The 14,502-nt window shown below is 40.2% G+C and overlaps 3 protein-coding genes across 6 annotated transcripts; 2 read left to right on the top strand and 1 right to left on the bottom strand.

The window, feature by feature from the left end:
* The first annotated feature begins 117 nt into the window (after positions 1–117).
* Positions 118–5,547, top strand: LOC111449770 (U-box domain-containing protein 33-like). Of its 2 annotated transcripts, XM_023089807.1 has the most exons (10): positions 118–240; positions 278–485; positions 710–831; positions 914–1,035; positions 1,106–1,195; positions 2,417–2,498; positions 2,570–2,692; positions 3,868–4,395; positions 4,481–5,158; positions 5,267–5,547. In XM_023089807.1, exons 2-10 carry the CDS (start codon positions 302–304, stop codon positions 5,447–5,449), a joined length of 2,112 nt encoding a protein of 703 aa, XP_022945575.1. In that variant the 5' UTR covers positions 118–240; positions 278–301; the 3' UTR covers positions 5,450–5,547. The 2 variants fall into 2 exon arrangements, with proteins under 2 accessions (XP_022945575.1, XP_022945574.1); XM_023089806.1 differs by having other exon boundaries at positions 118–485.
* Positions 5,452–8,883, bottom strand: LOC111449771 (sec-independent protein translocase protein TATB, chloroplastic-like). The gene is made up of 6 exons (XM_023089808.1): positions 8,590–8,883; positions 8,353–8,477; positions 6,404–6,463; positions 6,157–6,316; positions 5,815–5,949; positions 5,452–5,746 (listed from the first exon to the last, which is right to left on the bottom strand). Exons 1-6 carry the CDS (start codon positions 8,807–8,809, stop codon positions 5,631–5,633), a joined length of 816 nt encoding a protein of 271 aa, XP_022945576.1. The 5' UTR covers positions 8,810–8,883; the 3' UTR covers positions 5,452–5,630.
* Positions 8,884–9,234: 351 nt separating this feature from the next.
* On the top strand, positions 9,235–14,461 carry LOC111449426. 3 transcript variants are annotated; one of them, XM_023089315.1, is made up of 10 exons: positions 9,235–9,473; positions 10,276–10,456; positions 10,810–10,946; positions 11,065–11,109; positions 11,243–11,296; positions 11,486–11,590; positions 11,692–11,895; positions 12,381–12,466; positions 12,788–13,836; positions 13,916–14,461. In XM_023089315.1, exons 1-10 carry the CDS (start codon positions 9,255–9,257, stop codon positions 14,188–14,190), a joined length of 2,355 nt encoding a protein of 784 aa, XP_022945083.1. In that variant the 5' UTR covers positions 9,235–9,254; the 3' UTR covers positions 14,191–14,461. The 3 variants fall into 3 exon arrangements, with proteins under 3 accessions (XP_022945083.1, XP_022945084.1, XP_022945085.1); XM_023089316.1 differs by having other exon boundaries at positions 10,276–10,405; XM_023089317.1 differs by having other exon boundaries at positions 9,384–9,473; positions 10,238–10,456.
* The last annotated feature ends 41 nt before the right edge of the window (positions 14,462–14,502 follow it).

Here is a 14,502-nt window from a genome sequence, read left to right on the forward strand (position 1 = left end):
CTAATTATTAAAACATATATAATTTTTTTTTACTAAAAAAACATTAAATCTCATTTATCTGTGGACAAGAAATCCTCCTACTTAAGGAATCCACGTCAAACTAAAGTGGGATGTTGTTGAGCTACAAAAGAATCTATGTCGCGTCGGTATTCCAAGGGAAGCAAGCCGTTGATTAGGTGCGACTTTGGAAAGTCGTCTCTAGCTACTTCCTGATCGGTTCTGTCTCCGCCTTCCCTATGGGTTGAAATCTTCTCTTCACTCATCTTTAGTGGTGGTGCTGCTAATTCATAGCTTCCTCCTCATGGCCGCTGCCGACGAGATTGGACAGCCGCTGCAATTCGACGTCGAACACACTATATTTGTTGCGGTGGGAACGGATGTCCACGACTCCGAAACCACTCTGATTTGGGCTGTGCAGAACTTCGCTGGGAAGAAATTTTGTGTGCTTCACGTTCATCAGCCTGCCCATCTTGTTGTTCCTCGGAGTGAGTTCTGATTCTTTGCAATTTCATTTATGTTACTTCACTTTGATCATGTTCTGCTTCGTTTTCTATTTGTTTCGAGTAATCGAAAACTTCTACGGTCGATTCGCGACCTCTTTGTTTCTTTATAACGTTATCTGTCTGGAAGTTAGTATGATGAGTTTTATAGCACAGCTTAGCTTATGTATATCATATATGGTCTCATAAAATGTTATCCTTACATGCAGAAAATGAAGAGCCGTCTTCCAATACACCAAAAGAACATGTAACAAAGGCATTTGATGAACCTGAAAGGCAAAAGCCTTTAGAACTTCTTAATCAATATGTTTTCATTCTTGCCAAACTGGGGGTACCATTTCAATCCCCATACTGATCAATGAAAAGCGTTTTATTGGGTGTTACTCAAATCAATGAATTGACTTAATTTGTAGGTACAAGCGCGAAAAGTATGGACCGAGACGAACAGCGTTGAGAAAGGGATTGTTGAAATTATTTCTCAGTGCAGTATTAAATGGCTAGTCATGGGTTTAGACGCAGAAAGATACAATCTCAAGTATGCATCATTTACTGTTATTACATTGCATAGAATACACTTCAGTTACATTGCCTAATTACATTGTTAGGACGTCCAAGAAAGCTTTCTATGTATGCCAACAAGCACCCATATGCTGCCACATTTGGCTTGTCTGCAGAGGGCGCCTTATATTCTCAAGGTAGTTTGATGTTTTAGAATTTGAATTGGTTTTGATTTCAAGGATGGAGGATGCTCTTTATACTTAATTTTATATCTGTCGTGACACTTCGATGTCTTCCATGTTTATTAAATGTCAAACTTGTGAGATCCCACGTTGGTTGGAGAGTGGAACGAAACATTCTTTATAAGAGTGTGGAAACCTCTCCCTAACAGACGCGTTTTGAAACCATGAGGAGAAGCCCAGAAGGGAAAGTCTAGAGAAACACTATCTGTTAGCTGTGGGCTTGGACTGTTACAAATGGTATCAGAGCTAGACACTGGGTGGTGTGCCAGTGAGGATGCTAGGCTCTTAAGGGGGTGGATTGTGAGATCCCATATTGGTTGAAGAGGGGAACGAAGCATTTTTTATAAAGGTACTTTCCCTAACAGACACATTTTAAAACCTTAAGGGGAAACCCGGAAGGGAAAGCCTAGAGAAGACAATATTTTCTAGTGATGGGCTTGGGCTGTTACAAATGGTATCAGAGCCAAGCACTGGGCGGTGTGTCAGCGAGGACACTGGACCCTCAAGGGGGATGGATTGTGAGATCCTATGTTGGTTGGAGAGGGGACTTTTTAAGGGTGTGGAAACCTCTCCCTAATAGACACATTTTAAAACCTTGAGGGGAAGCCCGAAAGGGAAAGTCTAGAGAAGACAATATCTGCTAGCGGTGGGATTGAGTTGTTACAAATGGTATCAGAGCCAGGCACCAGCGATAACACTAGGTCCTCAAGGGGAACAAAGCATTCTTTATAAGGGTGTGGAAACCTATCCTTAACAGACGCATTTTGAAACCTTGAGGGGAAGCCTAGAAGGGAAAGCCTAGAAAAGACAAAGGGGAAGTCCGAAAGGAAAAGCCTAGAGAAGACAATATCCGCTAACGGTGGGCTTGGACTGTTACAAATGGTATCAAAGCCATGCACCGAGCGGTGTGTCAATGAGGACGTTGGGCTCGTAAGGGGGTGGATTGTGAGATCCCACATTGGTTGGAGAGGAGAACGAATCATTCTTTATAAGGGTGTGGAAACTTTTCCCTAACATAAGACCTTGCTTGAGGGAAAACCCAGAAGGAAAAGCCCAAAGAGAACAATATCTACTAGCCGTGGGCTTGGGCGGTTACATAAATATTATTTTTCTTTCTTCAATTGACTGCATGTATTATTCGTTTATCGTTACCTAAAAAGATTCCTATTAAAACAGGGAGGGCGGAATGGGAAGATTCAATCCATCACTGCTGCAAACTTCGGAAATAGGACTGGACCAATCTAACCATCTGAGACTGGTTTGTTGAGTATTTCTTCATGTGCTCTATTGGTTTCCGACAAAGGAGATAGCATAATCACGTTGTTGCAGGACTTCGTAGATGCTCAACAAAAGGAGTATGCATCTGATAGATCTCAAGGTCTGGTGGATCCAAAACATTCCAATAATGAAGCCATTGGTACTTCAAGAACAAGACTGTTGTTAAGGAATGAGGTGAGCAAAGATATCCCCTCAACTAATTTCAAGGTATTTTCTGATTGTTGCCTGAAGTAGTATTAATTTTTTTTGAAAGAAACAGTAGCTTTTATAGGTCTTGACTGATAGTAGGGTAGTTAAGGTTGATAGAAGTTGTTTGTATCATATGCAAGATTTAGTAGTTTCAACCTACATGGGCACGTGGATTAGAAAGCTTCGGCCCCGTTTGATGATCATTTGGTTTTTCAAAAATAAGCTTATAAACACTACTTCCACATATAAGTTTCTTTGTTTTATGCCTACTTTCTACCAATGTAACTGCGAGATCCCACGTTAGTTGGAGAGGGGAATGAAGCATCATTTATAAGGGTGTGGGAACCTCTCCCTAATAGACACATTTTAAAACCATGAAGTTGACGGCGATACGTAACAGGCTAAGACGGATAATATCTGCTAGCAGCGTGTTTTGGTTGTTACAAATGGTATCAGAGGTAGACACCGGGTAGTGTACCAGCGAGGACACTGGGTTCCCAAGGAGGGTGGATTGTAAGATCCCACATTAGTTGGAGAGGGGAACAAAGCATCCTTTATAAGGGTGTGGAAACTTTTCCTTAATAGACGCATTTTAAAAACCGTGAGACCGATGGCGATACGTAACGGGCCAAAGCGGACAATATCTGCTAGCGGTGTGTTTGGGCTAACAAATGGTATCAAAGCCAGACACGAGGCAATGTGCCAGCGATGACTTTGGGCCCCCAAGGAAGGTTGATTGTGAGATCCCACATTAGTTGGAGAGGGCAACGAAGCAACCTTTACAAGGGTGTGGAAACCTCTCCTTAATAGACGCGTTTTAAAACCATGAAGTTGACGGCGATACGTAACGGGCTAAAACGGACAATATCTGCTAGCAGTGTGTTTAGGCTGTTACAAATGGTATCAGAGCTAGACACCGGGCAGTGTGCCAACGAGGATGCTAGGCCCCCAAGGAGGGTAGATTTTGAGATCCCACATTAGTTGGAGAGGGGAATGAAGCACCCTTTATAAGGGTGTGGAAACCTCTCCTTAATAGATGCGTTTTAAAAACGGTGAGGCTGACGGCGATACGTAACAGGCCAAAGCAGACAATATCTGTTAGCGGTAGGCATGGGCCGTTACAGTGGTTTTTATAAAGGATTTTTTATATCATCTTACAGGTTAATTCATTAGAAAGCTCATGTGGGGAGGAGGTAAAAAAAAGAAAAAAGATGGAAGAAATTTTAGAGACAGGTAAAAAACTAGCAGAACAGATGAACAAAAAGCGTGACAAGCTCTCGAAAGAACTATACGACGTCGAAGAGCAGAAATTATTTCTTGAAAGAAAAGCTTCAGAGTACCGTTGTGAAGTGAAGGAGTTGGAGAAGAAAATGTTTGATGCTGTTGGCCTCTTGGTAAGCTTCAGGGAAAAACGAGATAAGTTGCAGATAGAACATGAAGAAGCAAAGAACAAGCTTAGACTGCTGAAGAACATGCTTAAAATGGAACCTACATGCTTTCACAGCCTAGAAATGCCTACATTCTCATTCATGGAGATAATTGAGGCCACCAGAAACTTTGACCCTTCCTGGAAGATTGGTGAGGGAAGACATGGTAGTGTTTATAAAGGCCACCTTCGCCACGTGGACGTTGCTCTAAAAATGTTGCCTTCATACGGTTCTCATTCACAATCGACGTTCCAATACGAGGTAAATCTTATTTATAAGCTTAATTTTCAAAAACTTGAAGCGTTCGATAATGTACTTTTTTGGATTTTGTATTGGTGGGGAACAGATTGAAGTTTTGAGTAGGGTAAGGCATCCAAACCTGGTTACAATTATTGGGGCATGTCCAGAATCTAGGTTGATAGTCTATGAGAATTTGAAAAATGGCAGCTTGGAAGAGCACCTATCGTGCAAAGGTCGATATCGCCCGCTTCCATGGCAGATACGGATTCGGGTTGCTGCTGATATCTGCTCAGCTCTTATATTTCTCCATTACAACGAGCCTTGCATTGTCCATGGAGACATAAAACCAAGCAAAATCCTACTTGATGCCAATTTTGTTGCCAAACTAGGTGGCTTGGGCATCTCTCGCTTGATCCCACGAGAATGTCTTGAGATTGGAAGGTTCACTCCAGAATCAGACGTTTACTCTCTTGGTGTTACTTTTCTGCGTATGTTAACTGGCAGAGCAGCTTCGGGAATTGTAAAAGATGTACAATATGCTTTAGAGAATGATAAGATTGGCGCCGTTTTGGACTCATCAGCTGGAGATTGGCCTCATGATCTAGCAGAACAATTGGCTCTTGTGGCTTTGAGATGCTGTGCGAAGGAAAAGTCGGATCGGCCTGACCTCGTCTCGGAAGTATGGAGTGTTTTGGAGCCTATGAGATCCATTGCCTCAGCATCGTTTTCAAGTTCGAAGCAACACTCTCGAGTGCCTGCCCATTTCACGTGTCCTATTTTTCAGGTAAGACTCGTGCTAAGTTATGCTTCATTCGATTCAAACGATGCCTGTCGTCATGCCAAAAAGAGCAAAAGGAAGGAAATATGCCTAACTTTTGATTGGTTTTTACAGGAAATGATGAAAGATCCACTCATTGCTGCAGATGGATTCACATACGAAGCTGATGCAATAAAAGGATGGTTCAAAAGTGGGCATGACACTTCTCCCATGACAAATCTTAAACTTGAACACTGTAATCTTGTGCCAAATTGTGCTCTTTTGAATGCAATTCAAGAGTGGCAGCAGCAGCTATGACATATGTGTGATATCATGAGGGAATTCTCATTACTAATCCAACAAAATCATTATATCCAATGTCTAGAAACTGATTAAGTTTCAAGGCATTGACAAAATCATTCTAATAGATTTTCTACGTCAATCCAGTACATCGATGAAATTACAAATTCTCGTCGATCTAAAATCGATTCTAATAACTTCACGTCTCGGTTCCGGGACTTTGAGGTCTTAGAGCTGAGGCAGCAGATTCATCAGCTTTACCTGTTCCAAGATTTTGAGGTCCAGGCGCTATCGTGGCCGGTTCTTCGACAGTTCCTATTACAAGTTCGTATATGTCAGAGAGATAGAGAGGGAGGAAAATGTAGTGATTTGAATTTAGCAACCTTGAGGCTGTTCTTGGGATCCACTCTCGCTTTCTGCTGCAAGATTGGCTTGGACTTTCAGCTGCTCTTCTGTAAGCTTTAGGTACTCTTCAGAGCTATATGCTTTGCTTGCTGATGGAGATTCATCAGCTATTTCTACATTTGAAAACAAGCTTTCATTATCATATCATAATCGATATCAGTTCATAGACACGATGCCCAACAGCGGGGCTGTTCCATAATCTATGACACTTCCTGTTGAATATAACTGCAGGACTTTCTATGTAACTTCGAAACCTTTCGTTACGATATGAGTACTGTTAACAAACAAGCACATGGATGATAAATAACCAAATCACTCACTGGGTTCAGCTACTGCAGCAGGATCTTCTGCTTTAGAAACAGAAGGTGGATTTGAGAAGGTATTGGATCTGCTAGAATTGTATGGGCTGTTAACCGAACTCGAAATTTCATCGAGACCAATTTCTCGCTCAAGCGTGGTCTTGAATTCTCTAGAAACATCCTACATAGATCAATGAAGAGCAATAAACTACGTTCATAAGGTCTCCAAGAAGTCATGCTGGAAAATCTCGAAAAACCGAAATGTAACCTGAAGCTCTCTTATGGTGGGTTGAAATGCACGTAAGGTCTTCCCCAGATTCCGAGCAACCTGCATAAAAATAAGCTAAGTCAAACTACATTCTTTCCACAAGGAGCAGCCTCCAAGTGGAAAAAGCTCAATCTCCCTAAGTTGACATTGGGGTGACATTGGGGTGGGTGAAGTTGACATTGGTCCGTTACGTATCGCCATCAGCCTCACGATTTTTAAATGCGTACTATGGAGAGGTTTCCACACCCTTATAAGGAATGCTTCGTTCCCTACTCCAACCGATGTAGGATCTTATAATCTACTCCCCTTGGGAGCCCAGCGTCCTCGCTGGCACACAACTTGGTGTCTAGCTCTGATACCATTTGTAACAACTCGAGCCCACCACTGCAGATATTGTCCGCTTTAGCCCGTTACACATTGCCGTCAGTTTCACGATTTTTAAAACGCGTCTACTAGGGAGAGGTTTCCACACCCTTATAAGGAATGTTTCGTTCCCCACTCCAACTGATGTGCGGTCTCACAATCAACACCCCTTGAAAGCCCGGCGTCCTTACTGGCACACAGCTCGGTGTCTGGCTCTGATATCATTTGTAATAGCCCAAACCCACCGCTAGCATATATTGCCTGCTTTGGCCCGTTATGTATCGCTGTCAGCCTCACGGTTTTTAAAACACGTCTACTAGGGAGAGGTTTTCACATACTTATAAAAAATTATTCGTTTCCCTCTCCAATTGATGTGGGATCTCACAAAGATTGCCCATCTCGATTTATAACAACAAATTACTGAATAACATTAACATTCAATCTTCTAATTTCATATTGTTTCAGTCTCAAAACTTGAAGTCATTCTTACTTTTTTACAAACTTGTGGAAACATAAACAAGCTACTTATTGACCTTCTGGGTCTTTTGAGATCTCCAAAGCCAACCCAGCGTTCTTCTCTCATTTTGGTGAATACTCACAGATAACCACTAATATTGAGGTTTTTTAAAAACAAAGTTCAGCACAAGGGACACCTATGAGGCAGCCTATGCCATCACTTTTTCATTATGTAGTTCCACCTGGAGAAGTCCCTCGGGGGAAGAAATGAACAGACACTGCACTCCCCTAACCAAGATGTTTAAAATCATATCAAGTATTGCCAGTAATGGGTGCAGGATTTCGGTTGGAGAGGGGAACGAAGCATTTCTTATTAGAGTATGGAAACCTCTCCCAGTCATACGTATTTTAAAACCTTGAGGGGAAGCCCTTGAAAGGAAACCCTGAAGAGAACGATATCTACTAGCAGTGGGCTTGGGCTGTTACAAATGGTATCAGAGCCAGTCATTGGGCGGTATACTAGCAGGACGTTGGGCCTCCAAGGGGGTGGATTGTGAGATCCCACATCGGTTGAAGAGGGGAACGAAATATTCATTATAAGCGTGTCTTAAAACGTTGAGAGGAAGCCCTTGAAGGGAAAGCCCAAAGAGGACAATATCTACTAGCGGTGGGCTTGAGCTGTTAAGGAGAACTCTGAAGCACCTCCTCCTCCATCGAGAAACAACATCTAGTCCGAGCCAAACAAAACCAAACAAGCTCATCCACCCCTTCCCCTCACATGCTTTTTTGAAAGTACATTAACAATCGGAGGCCTATCAATAACATTAGAAGCTAACTTCCTTGACGTCAACAACCATAAAACCTACCAACTAATCACACAGTGGTTCATGTCGCAGTGGCTCATGACAATAAAGACTGGAGTATTAAGGTAAGTCGGGTTTTATGTTTAGGGTTCAACTTTGAGCAACAGCAACAACTTCAAAACCAAACAGAATATACCTTAAACAAGATGAAACATAATTTGTGTACATAATTTTATCACAAGCTATAATATATAAACAAGAGAAACACATTTAAGGATGCCAAATATCTTCAAATTTTCTGTCATCTAAATGATCCAAACCACTCACCTCAGCAAGACCCTTGGGACCAAACACTAACAGAGCCACAACCCCAATAACCAATGCCTCAGGAGCTCCAACCCCAAACAAAGATGCAAAAACTGCTTTCCCCTTCGGAATTCTCTTCCTCCTCTCTGCGACAAATCCATTTCAAAGAACATAAAAAATGAAGAAAAAAGTCAACAAACACTTAATTCATACAAATATGAGAAAAAATCGAATCAATAATACAAAGAACATTCATACCGATGAACTTTCCTCTGGTTGAAATACCCAGATGCTTTAAACCGCTCCATGGAGAAAAAAGGCGGAGACCCAGTGGGAAATTACACAAGGAGAGACGAATTTTAGGGTTTCTGGAGTGTATCGTGGGCAAGGAAGATGAAGCGAGAGAAGATGAGGAAGACGGAGAAAATGGGAATGTGGCGGCCGAAACTTTGGAGGCCATGGCTAAGAGAACGACCATGAACACAGCTTCAGTCCTTTCTGAGTCAGCATAGCCATGGATTTTGTACACTAATACAAACAGAATTGGAGATAAGGTCGTTTATTAAATGATTTAAACCCTTTTAGCCTTAGGTACAAGTCCTAAACGCCCAAATTTAAAAACACGTGGAAGCTATATCTATTTACGGAAATACCCCTCTGGGTACTCACATTGGGCCCATTTGGGCAGGTTTGTTTGGACCAATTGGGCCTAAATCATAAATGGGCCGACATGAATGGCTCGTTGATTGCTCGGCCCAAGATCTAATTTTAGTAACGTACGCACGTTAACGGCGCGTGCACTCGTGTAATTTCCACGTCATATAATTCCTTATTTTCTTTTTTTCTTTTTTTGCACATTTATAATTTATTTTCCTTATTTTCTTTTTTTGGCCGGACTGAAACACGAACAGGGCTTCATTTTTATGCCTTTATATTTTCTCATACAAACCTTCCTTTATTCTCACTCTGTAGAAAGAAACTCTCCCAAAAAAACTGCTTCTCGCCTCGCCACCCATCACTTTCTCGAATTTTGCAGCCCCTTTTTCTCCGGCCTGACGCTCTATAACTCTTTCCAAATCGGCCCATTTACGATCCGATCTGCCGCCTTCTTTTTTTCTCGCAATCGATCTTTGTCCTTACTGGTACGTGAACCGATCACACTCAGTTTCGTGATTTTTATTTGTATTCGCGTATTGCCTTTGTATGTAACTTAATGTGTCGATTATAGATCATGTGCCCGAGTTCTTGAAATGGTTGTTTCGTTGTTTTCTTGGTGGACAATTTTTGTTATGCTCTTGTTTGTTGATTGTTTAATTGATGATCCCAATTCTATTGCTGTGGAGGTCTATATATATATATATATGGTTCTTCTAATGGTGAACGTAACTTTTCCGAAGCGTGTTGTGTTCTGTTGAAATTATGTGGGATTTGTGTATTAATTTGAATGAGATGGCATTTTAGAAAATGCTATCTTTCCTGGTTCGTTTCCTGCTGTTCTTGATTTCTTTCTTCGTGACCCCGGAGGTGCTTTTTCGAATTTTGTGAAAAACACTATTGAATTTTATTCATTTTCTTATGATATATTTACCTTGTTTCTAGGATGTAATTTTTTGCAAGTTGTTGAAAATAGTTTTTGTTTCCCAATAATAAAGAAATTCAGATGAACGAATTCTCTAAGCTGAGTACTACACTTTGAATCTGGCTTGGTCATTTGATCATAGAGAAAGGATCTTGTCCCTTCTCCATTTCATTGTTTCTTCTTTCTTATCTGTATGCAGCACTCTATTGCAGTCAATATCTTGTACTTTATTTCCTTGATTAATCTCTAATTGGTCTAGTTGTATGGTCAAGGTAACCGAGTACTGCTTTCTGGCATGTAATGTATTTTCTTTTTGATGTTGTGGAGTTCTTTTCCCTTGAATTTTGTGTTTAAAATTTGTGTAGATGCCAGTTGCAAAACTCAAGAATTCTAACTATCCAGATGTGATGAAATCGGAGGAGGGAAATGATTCTCTAGACACTATTATTAGACAGGCAATTGGCAAAGAGCCTTTTCTTTCTTTCTCAAGAGCTGGTGAGAGCCCAGTCCAGTGGATTCAACTACTTCATGCTCTAGATCATCATGGTATTCAAGTGTTCAATTAAATTGCATTGCAATTAAGTGGCTCTCTCTGAAATGTTGTGATACATGAGTTCCACTTGCATTTCAAGGCAAAGCTACAAGAATTTCTTTTGCATATGTGCCAATTTCTTCTTTTTTTAGTGATGCCTTTTCAGCTTATGTGTGTACACACGTCTGTGCATCTGCTCTTCATTGTCTATTCAAGGGGGTCGTTATACAATAATAAAGCATCCTAGAAGAGGGTCAATTTTTATTCAATAAATTATTTTTCACTCAAATCATATGATCCATCCTGCAGTTAATTGTGTACCTGTTAGGATTCAAAAGATTTGAAATGTGTTGTACTTTTTTGACAGAACTCCCAGGTTGGCCCTTGCTATCTCCTTTAAAGGTTCAAATGCAGAAGTGTGACAAGTGTCTCCTGGAATTTTTCTCGTTTATCAACTATAGAAGACATATACGAGTGTATCATAGGATGAAAAAGCCTGATAAGGTGTTTATTTTTTACTACTAGATGTTATAATTCTTTTTAATTTTATTAAATTTACTTGTATATTTTTTCTCTTTAATTTCTCGCTTGCTTGAACGTACTTGTTCTTTTCACTTTGTAGGATTCTGCCAAAACTAGGGATTTACTAGCAGCATTTTGGGACAAGGTAATCTTTTGTCCACTATCCACGTTGGTTGTTCTACGTAGTCTCATTCTTTATTTCAAAATTTGTTTATTGATGTTATTCTGCATAGTCGAGTTCCTTTATTAAAAAGTTTATTCGTTGATGTTTTTTACAGCTATCCTGGGAAGAGACGAAGGAGGCTGTATCATTTAAAAATGTCTCAATTGAGGCAAGTCATTCCTCAGTTTCTTTAGATTTTACTTGAAGTTTCGCATAAAATGTCTGTATCCTCTCTATGTAGTCTTTAAATCATTGGATAGAAATGAAAATGGAACATAATATCAAGGGAAATCCTTGCGGGTTTTAGATATTGTCTGTCTTATGTTCTCTTAAATGATTACTCTGTGTAAACATATAGGGAATGCAAGGGTCAGCCGTTATCAAGAACCTGACGGCCATTATTGGAAAACCGAGATTTTCTGCCCTACCACATGTTTATTTGAGGGCAGGTTCTGCCCTTTTGGTATGTTCAGGTTCCGTCAGCCTTTATTTGGGGTCCTATCCTTCATCAATGCATTTTTGTGTACAAATATTTATTTTTATTGCAAACCTGAATCTTCTCAGGACATTGTACAAGGTAGACCGTCTAGGTTTCCCCTCTCTTCGCAGGAGCTATTTGAAATTCTTGACAATGCAAGTGAAAAAACATTCCTATGTGGAACTTCTTTCTCTATGCAAAAATATATATTTGATGGCGGGACTGTAAAGATCGGTCTTGAAACTAAAAACTTAGTTGCTTGCATGAGCTTCTTGTTGGAAGAGAAATTGGTAAGTTATTTTCCTTTAATTTTTTGGTACACTTCTTATTTTCTGTCTGGTTGATAGTTCCTGCGTTGTTCTGGTTTACAATGTATTAAAATATTTGTCAATATGAAATCATTCATAAATCGGAGGGTTCATCATTTGATATTAAGGATTGTCAGTATCTTTGATCTCTTGTATAAGTGATCATGAAACCACAAAATAATAATAATAATTATTATTATTATTATTATGATAATAATTATGAATTAGTCTCTAATATGAGTATATATTTAATAATAATATTGTAAACTTATTTTGGGAGTAAAAAGAACTTAATTATTATTTTAATTACTTCTGTATCTTTTTATTTATAGGATTATTCGTCAATATCATTATTGCATAGATATATTCATAAAATTAATATATTAATAATCTAATCATATATTCATATTCACACGATTGCATGGTTTTTTGCTCATTAACTAACATGTGACAACATTTTCTTTAAGGTCAAAACATGGCTTGCTGACAAGGATGCTGAAGCTTTGAGGTGTCAGAAGTTGCTGGTAGAGGAGGAAGAAGCTGCTCAAAGGAGGTATATCCATTATCATTAATTTTCCCTTTTGCATGGCACCTTCCTGTGAATTCTAGCCCGATCTGTAGTTTTGCATCAATAGTCTTGTTATGATCACTGGTTCTTATGCTATTTGTAAAAAAAAAAATTCTTGGTAAGGAAGACTGACGTTCTTATCTTAGCTGACTAACTAGTATTAATACCTCCTTGTGGAGGTTTTCACTGAACCTTTGAAGATAAATAACCCTGTTGAGAATACTGACTGTTCACAAGCTTGCTTCTTGTGAGTTCTTTGTCTTAGAACGCTTGTTCCTAACCCATAAGGTATATGTGACTCTGTAGACAAGCGGAGCTGTTGGAAAGAAAAAAGCAGAAGAAGCTAAGGCAGAAAGAACAAAGGTCAAAGGAGCAAAAACGCGAAGAGAAGGCTGATATGGAAGCGAGTGTAAATGAAACAATTGAAGACGTGTTACCTGAAGAATCATCTAGCCCTCAAACTGAATGCCACTCAGAAGGGGACTCTCTGAGCATATTGGCTGATCACATGCCATCATCTATTGAAACATCTCAACAATCTCTAACTGATGAAGACGAAGATTCTGAGTCTTGTTTTGGGTCTCACAGTGGCTACCCTGAACATCTTCCTATTGATCACAATGGTGAACGGCAGAAAATACAAATGAATGGCCATAAGCATGTAATTGCTCAGTGGCAGGCATTGCCTAAGACGCAAAGGGGACTTTCTAACGGTTATCATGCAGAACAGAATTATCAGGGACACAAAAATGGAGATATGCGAAGGCATGGAAACCATGTGCTTTCAAGGGCTGCGCCCATGGCTAATGGGAAAAAAGTATGGAGCCGGAAGCCCAAACCAGAAAGAGATGGAGGCCGTTACCAAGCCAGGATTCTTGAAGAGACAACGGCCCAAGCGGAGGAAATTAAGAGCCATGAGGTTTTGATTGGTTCTATTTCAGTGGCACTAGGAAATTGCAACCAAGAGAGTAAAAATCCAGTTGGAGCTCCAGATGATTGCCAGGATGGTCATCAAACGCCTAAGAAGATTAATAATCATGTTCAGAAGTTCATTAAGCCAGACTCTGTTCAAACTGCAACAAATCGGGTGATGGTTAAGCTTTGGAGGCCAGTTGGTCGTAATGGAACCAAATATGCAATGCTAGAGCAAAGTGACAATGAAGAATCTGAAGCTGAAGGGATAACTGAAAAGCTAGAAGATGAGGCGCTGCTGAATACATATTCTCCACGATCCTCTTCCTTGGATGGTGACAATGGGGACTTCGGAAACAACAACTCTTTGATCCAGGAAGAGCCTGCGCAATCAGTTGGCCTGGAGTTCTCTAGTCGTGCTGCAAAAGCTTTCCTTGCACAGAGTAAGTTAAATTTGAACACAAATCTAGTTAATACTTCATTTTGTGAGGTTGGTGAAACTTCTAACCGTTGTGCATGCAGGGTGGAAGGAGGCTATAACAGCCGACCACGTCAAATTGAATCTACCCTCCGATTCTGAGTCTTCTCGATGCTCTGAAATTCAAAATGACACAGAAACTTCTGCATTTCAATTGTCCAACTTTGACAGACGCAATGTTCTTGGCAATGCGATGTCAATTAATGTCGACCCTCCCAAGTCGTCCTCAGCCAATGAAGCCGGCAAGTCCAAGTTCAGGACAAAATTTGAAAAGGGTGCGAAGATAAAGTACATTCCCAAACTTCCAACCACTACCTGACCTGAGAGTATGGGATCTAACCCACGAGTTGTTTTTTTTACATTCTTTGCAGAGCCAATTTTACCAATGGTCTTCTGTCTTGGAAGTTGAAGTTTTTTCCCCTCTTTTTTTTTTCCTTTCCTGGGAAATCTTTTATGATTCTGTCCTTTGTGTCAGGCTGCTACAGAAGATTTGTTAGCGAGGAAAATTCCTTATTTTTTTTGGTATAATTTCTAGATTTTCGTGTAATATTTTTGTTATTAGTTATAAAAAGTGCAGCTCTATTTTGGCCCCGCCCCGTTTCTGCTAATCCATCATCCCATTACCCTTTAA

The sequence above is a fragment of the Cucurbita moschata genome, unplaced genomic scaffold (genome assembly GCF_002738365.1).
Source record: "Cucurbita moschata cultivar Rifu unplaced genomic scaffold, Cmos_1.0 Cmo_Scf00011, whole genome shotgun sequence".
NCBI classification, from domain to species: domain Eukaryota; kingdom Viridiplantae; phylum Streptophyta; class Magnoliopsida; order Cucurbitales; family Cucurbitaceae; genus Cucurbita; species Cucurbita moschata.

Coding starts and splice junctions, on each gene's coding strand:
- LOC111449771 (XM_023089808.1), bottom strand. CDS start 8,809: ATGGTCGTTCTCTTAGCCATGGCCTCCAAAGTTTCGGCCGCCACATTC. Junction 8,478..8,589: donor AACCAGAGGAAAGTTCATCG/GTATGAATGTTC, acceptor GATTTGTCGCAG/AGAGGAGGAAGAGAATTCCG. Junction 6,464..8,352: donor GTCCCAAGGGTCTTGCTGAG/GTGAGTGGTTTG, acceptor ATTTTTATGCAG/GTTGCTCGGAATCTGGGGAA.
- LOC111449770 (XM_023089806.1), top strand. CDS start 302: ATGGCCGCTGCCGACGAGATTGGACAGCCGCTGCAATTCGACGTCGAA. Junction 486..709: donor CCATCTTGTTGTTCCTCGGA/GTGAGTTCTGAT, acceptor CCTTACATGCAG/AAAATGAAGAGCCGTCTTCC. Junction 832..913: donor TCATTCTTGCCAAACTGGGG/GTACCATTTCAA, acceptor CTTAATTTGTAG/GTACAAGCGCGAAAAGTATG.
- LOC111449426 (XM_023089315.1), top strand. CDS start 9,255: ATGCCTTTATATTTTCTCATACAAACCTTCCTTTATTCTCACTCTGTA. Junction 11,110..11,242: donor TAGCAGCATTTTGGGACAAG/GTAATCTTTTGT, acceptor TGTTTTTTACAG/CTATCCTGGGAAGAGACGAA. Junction 11,591..11,691: donor GGGCAGGTTCTGCCCTTTTG/GTATGTTCAGGT, acceptor GAATCTTCTCAG/GACATTGTACAAGGTAGACC.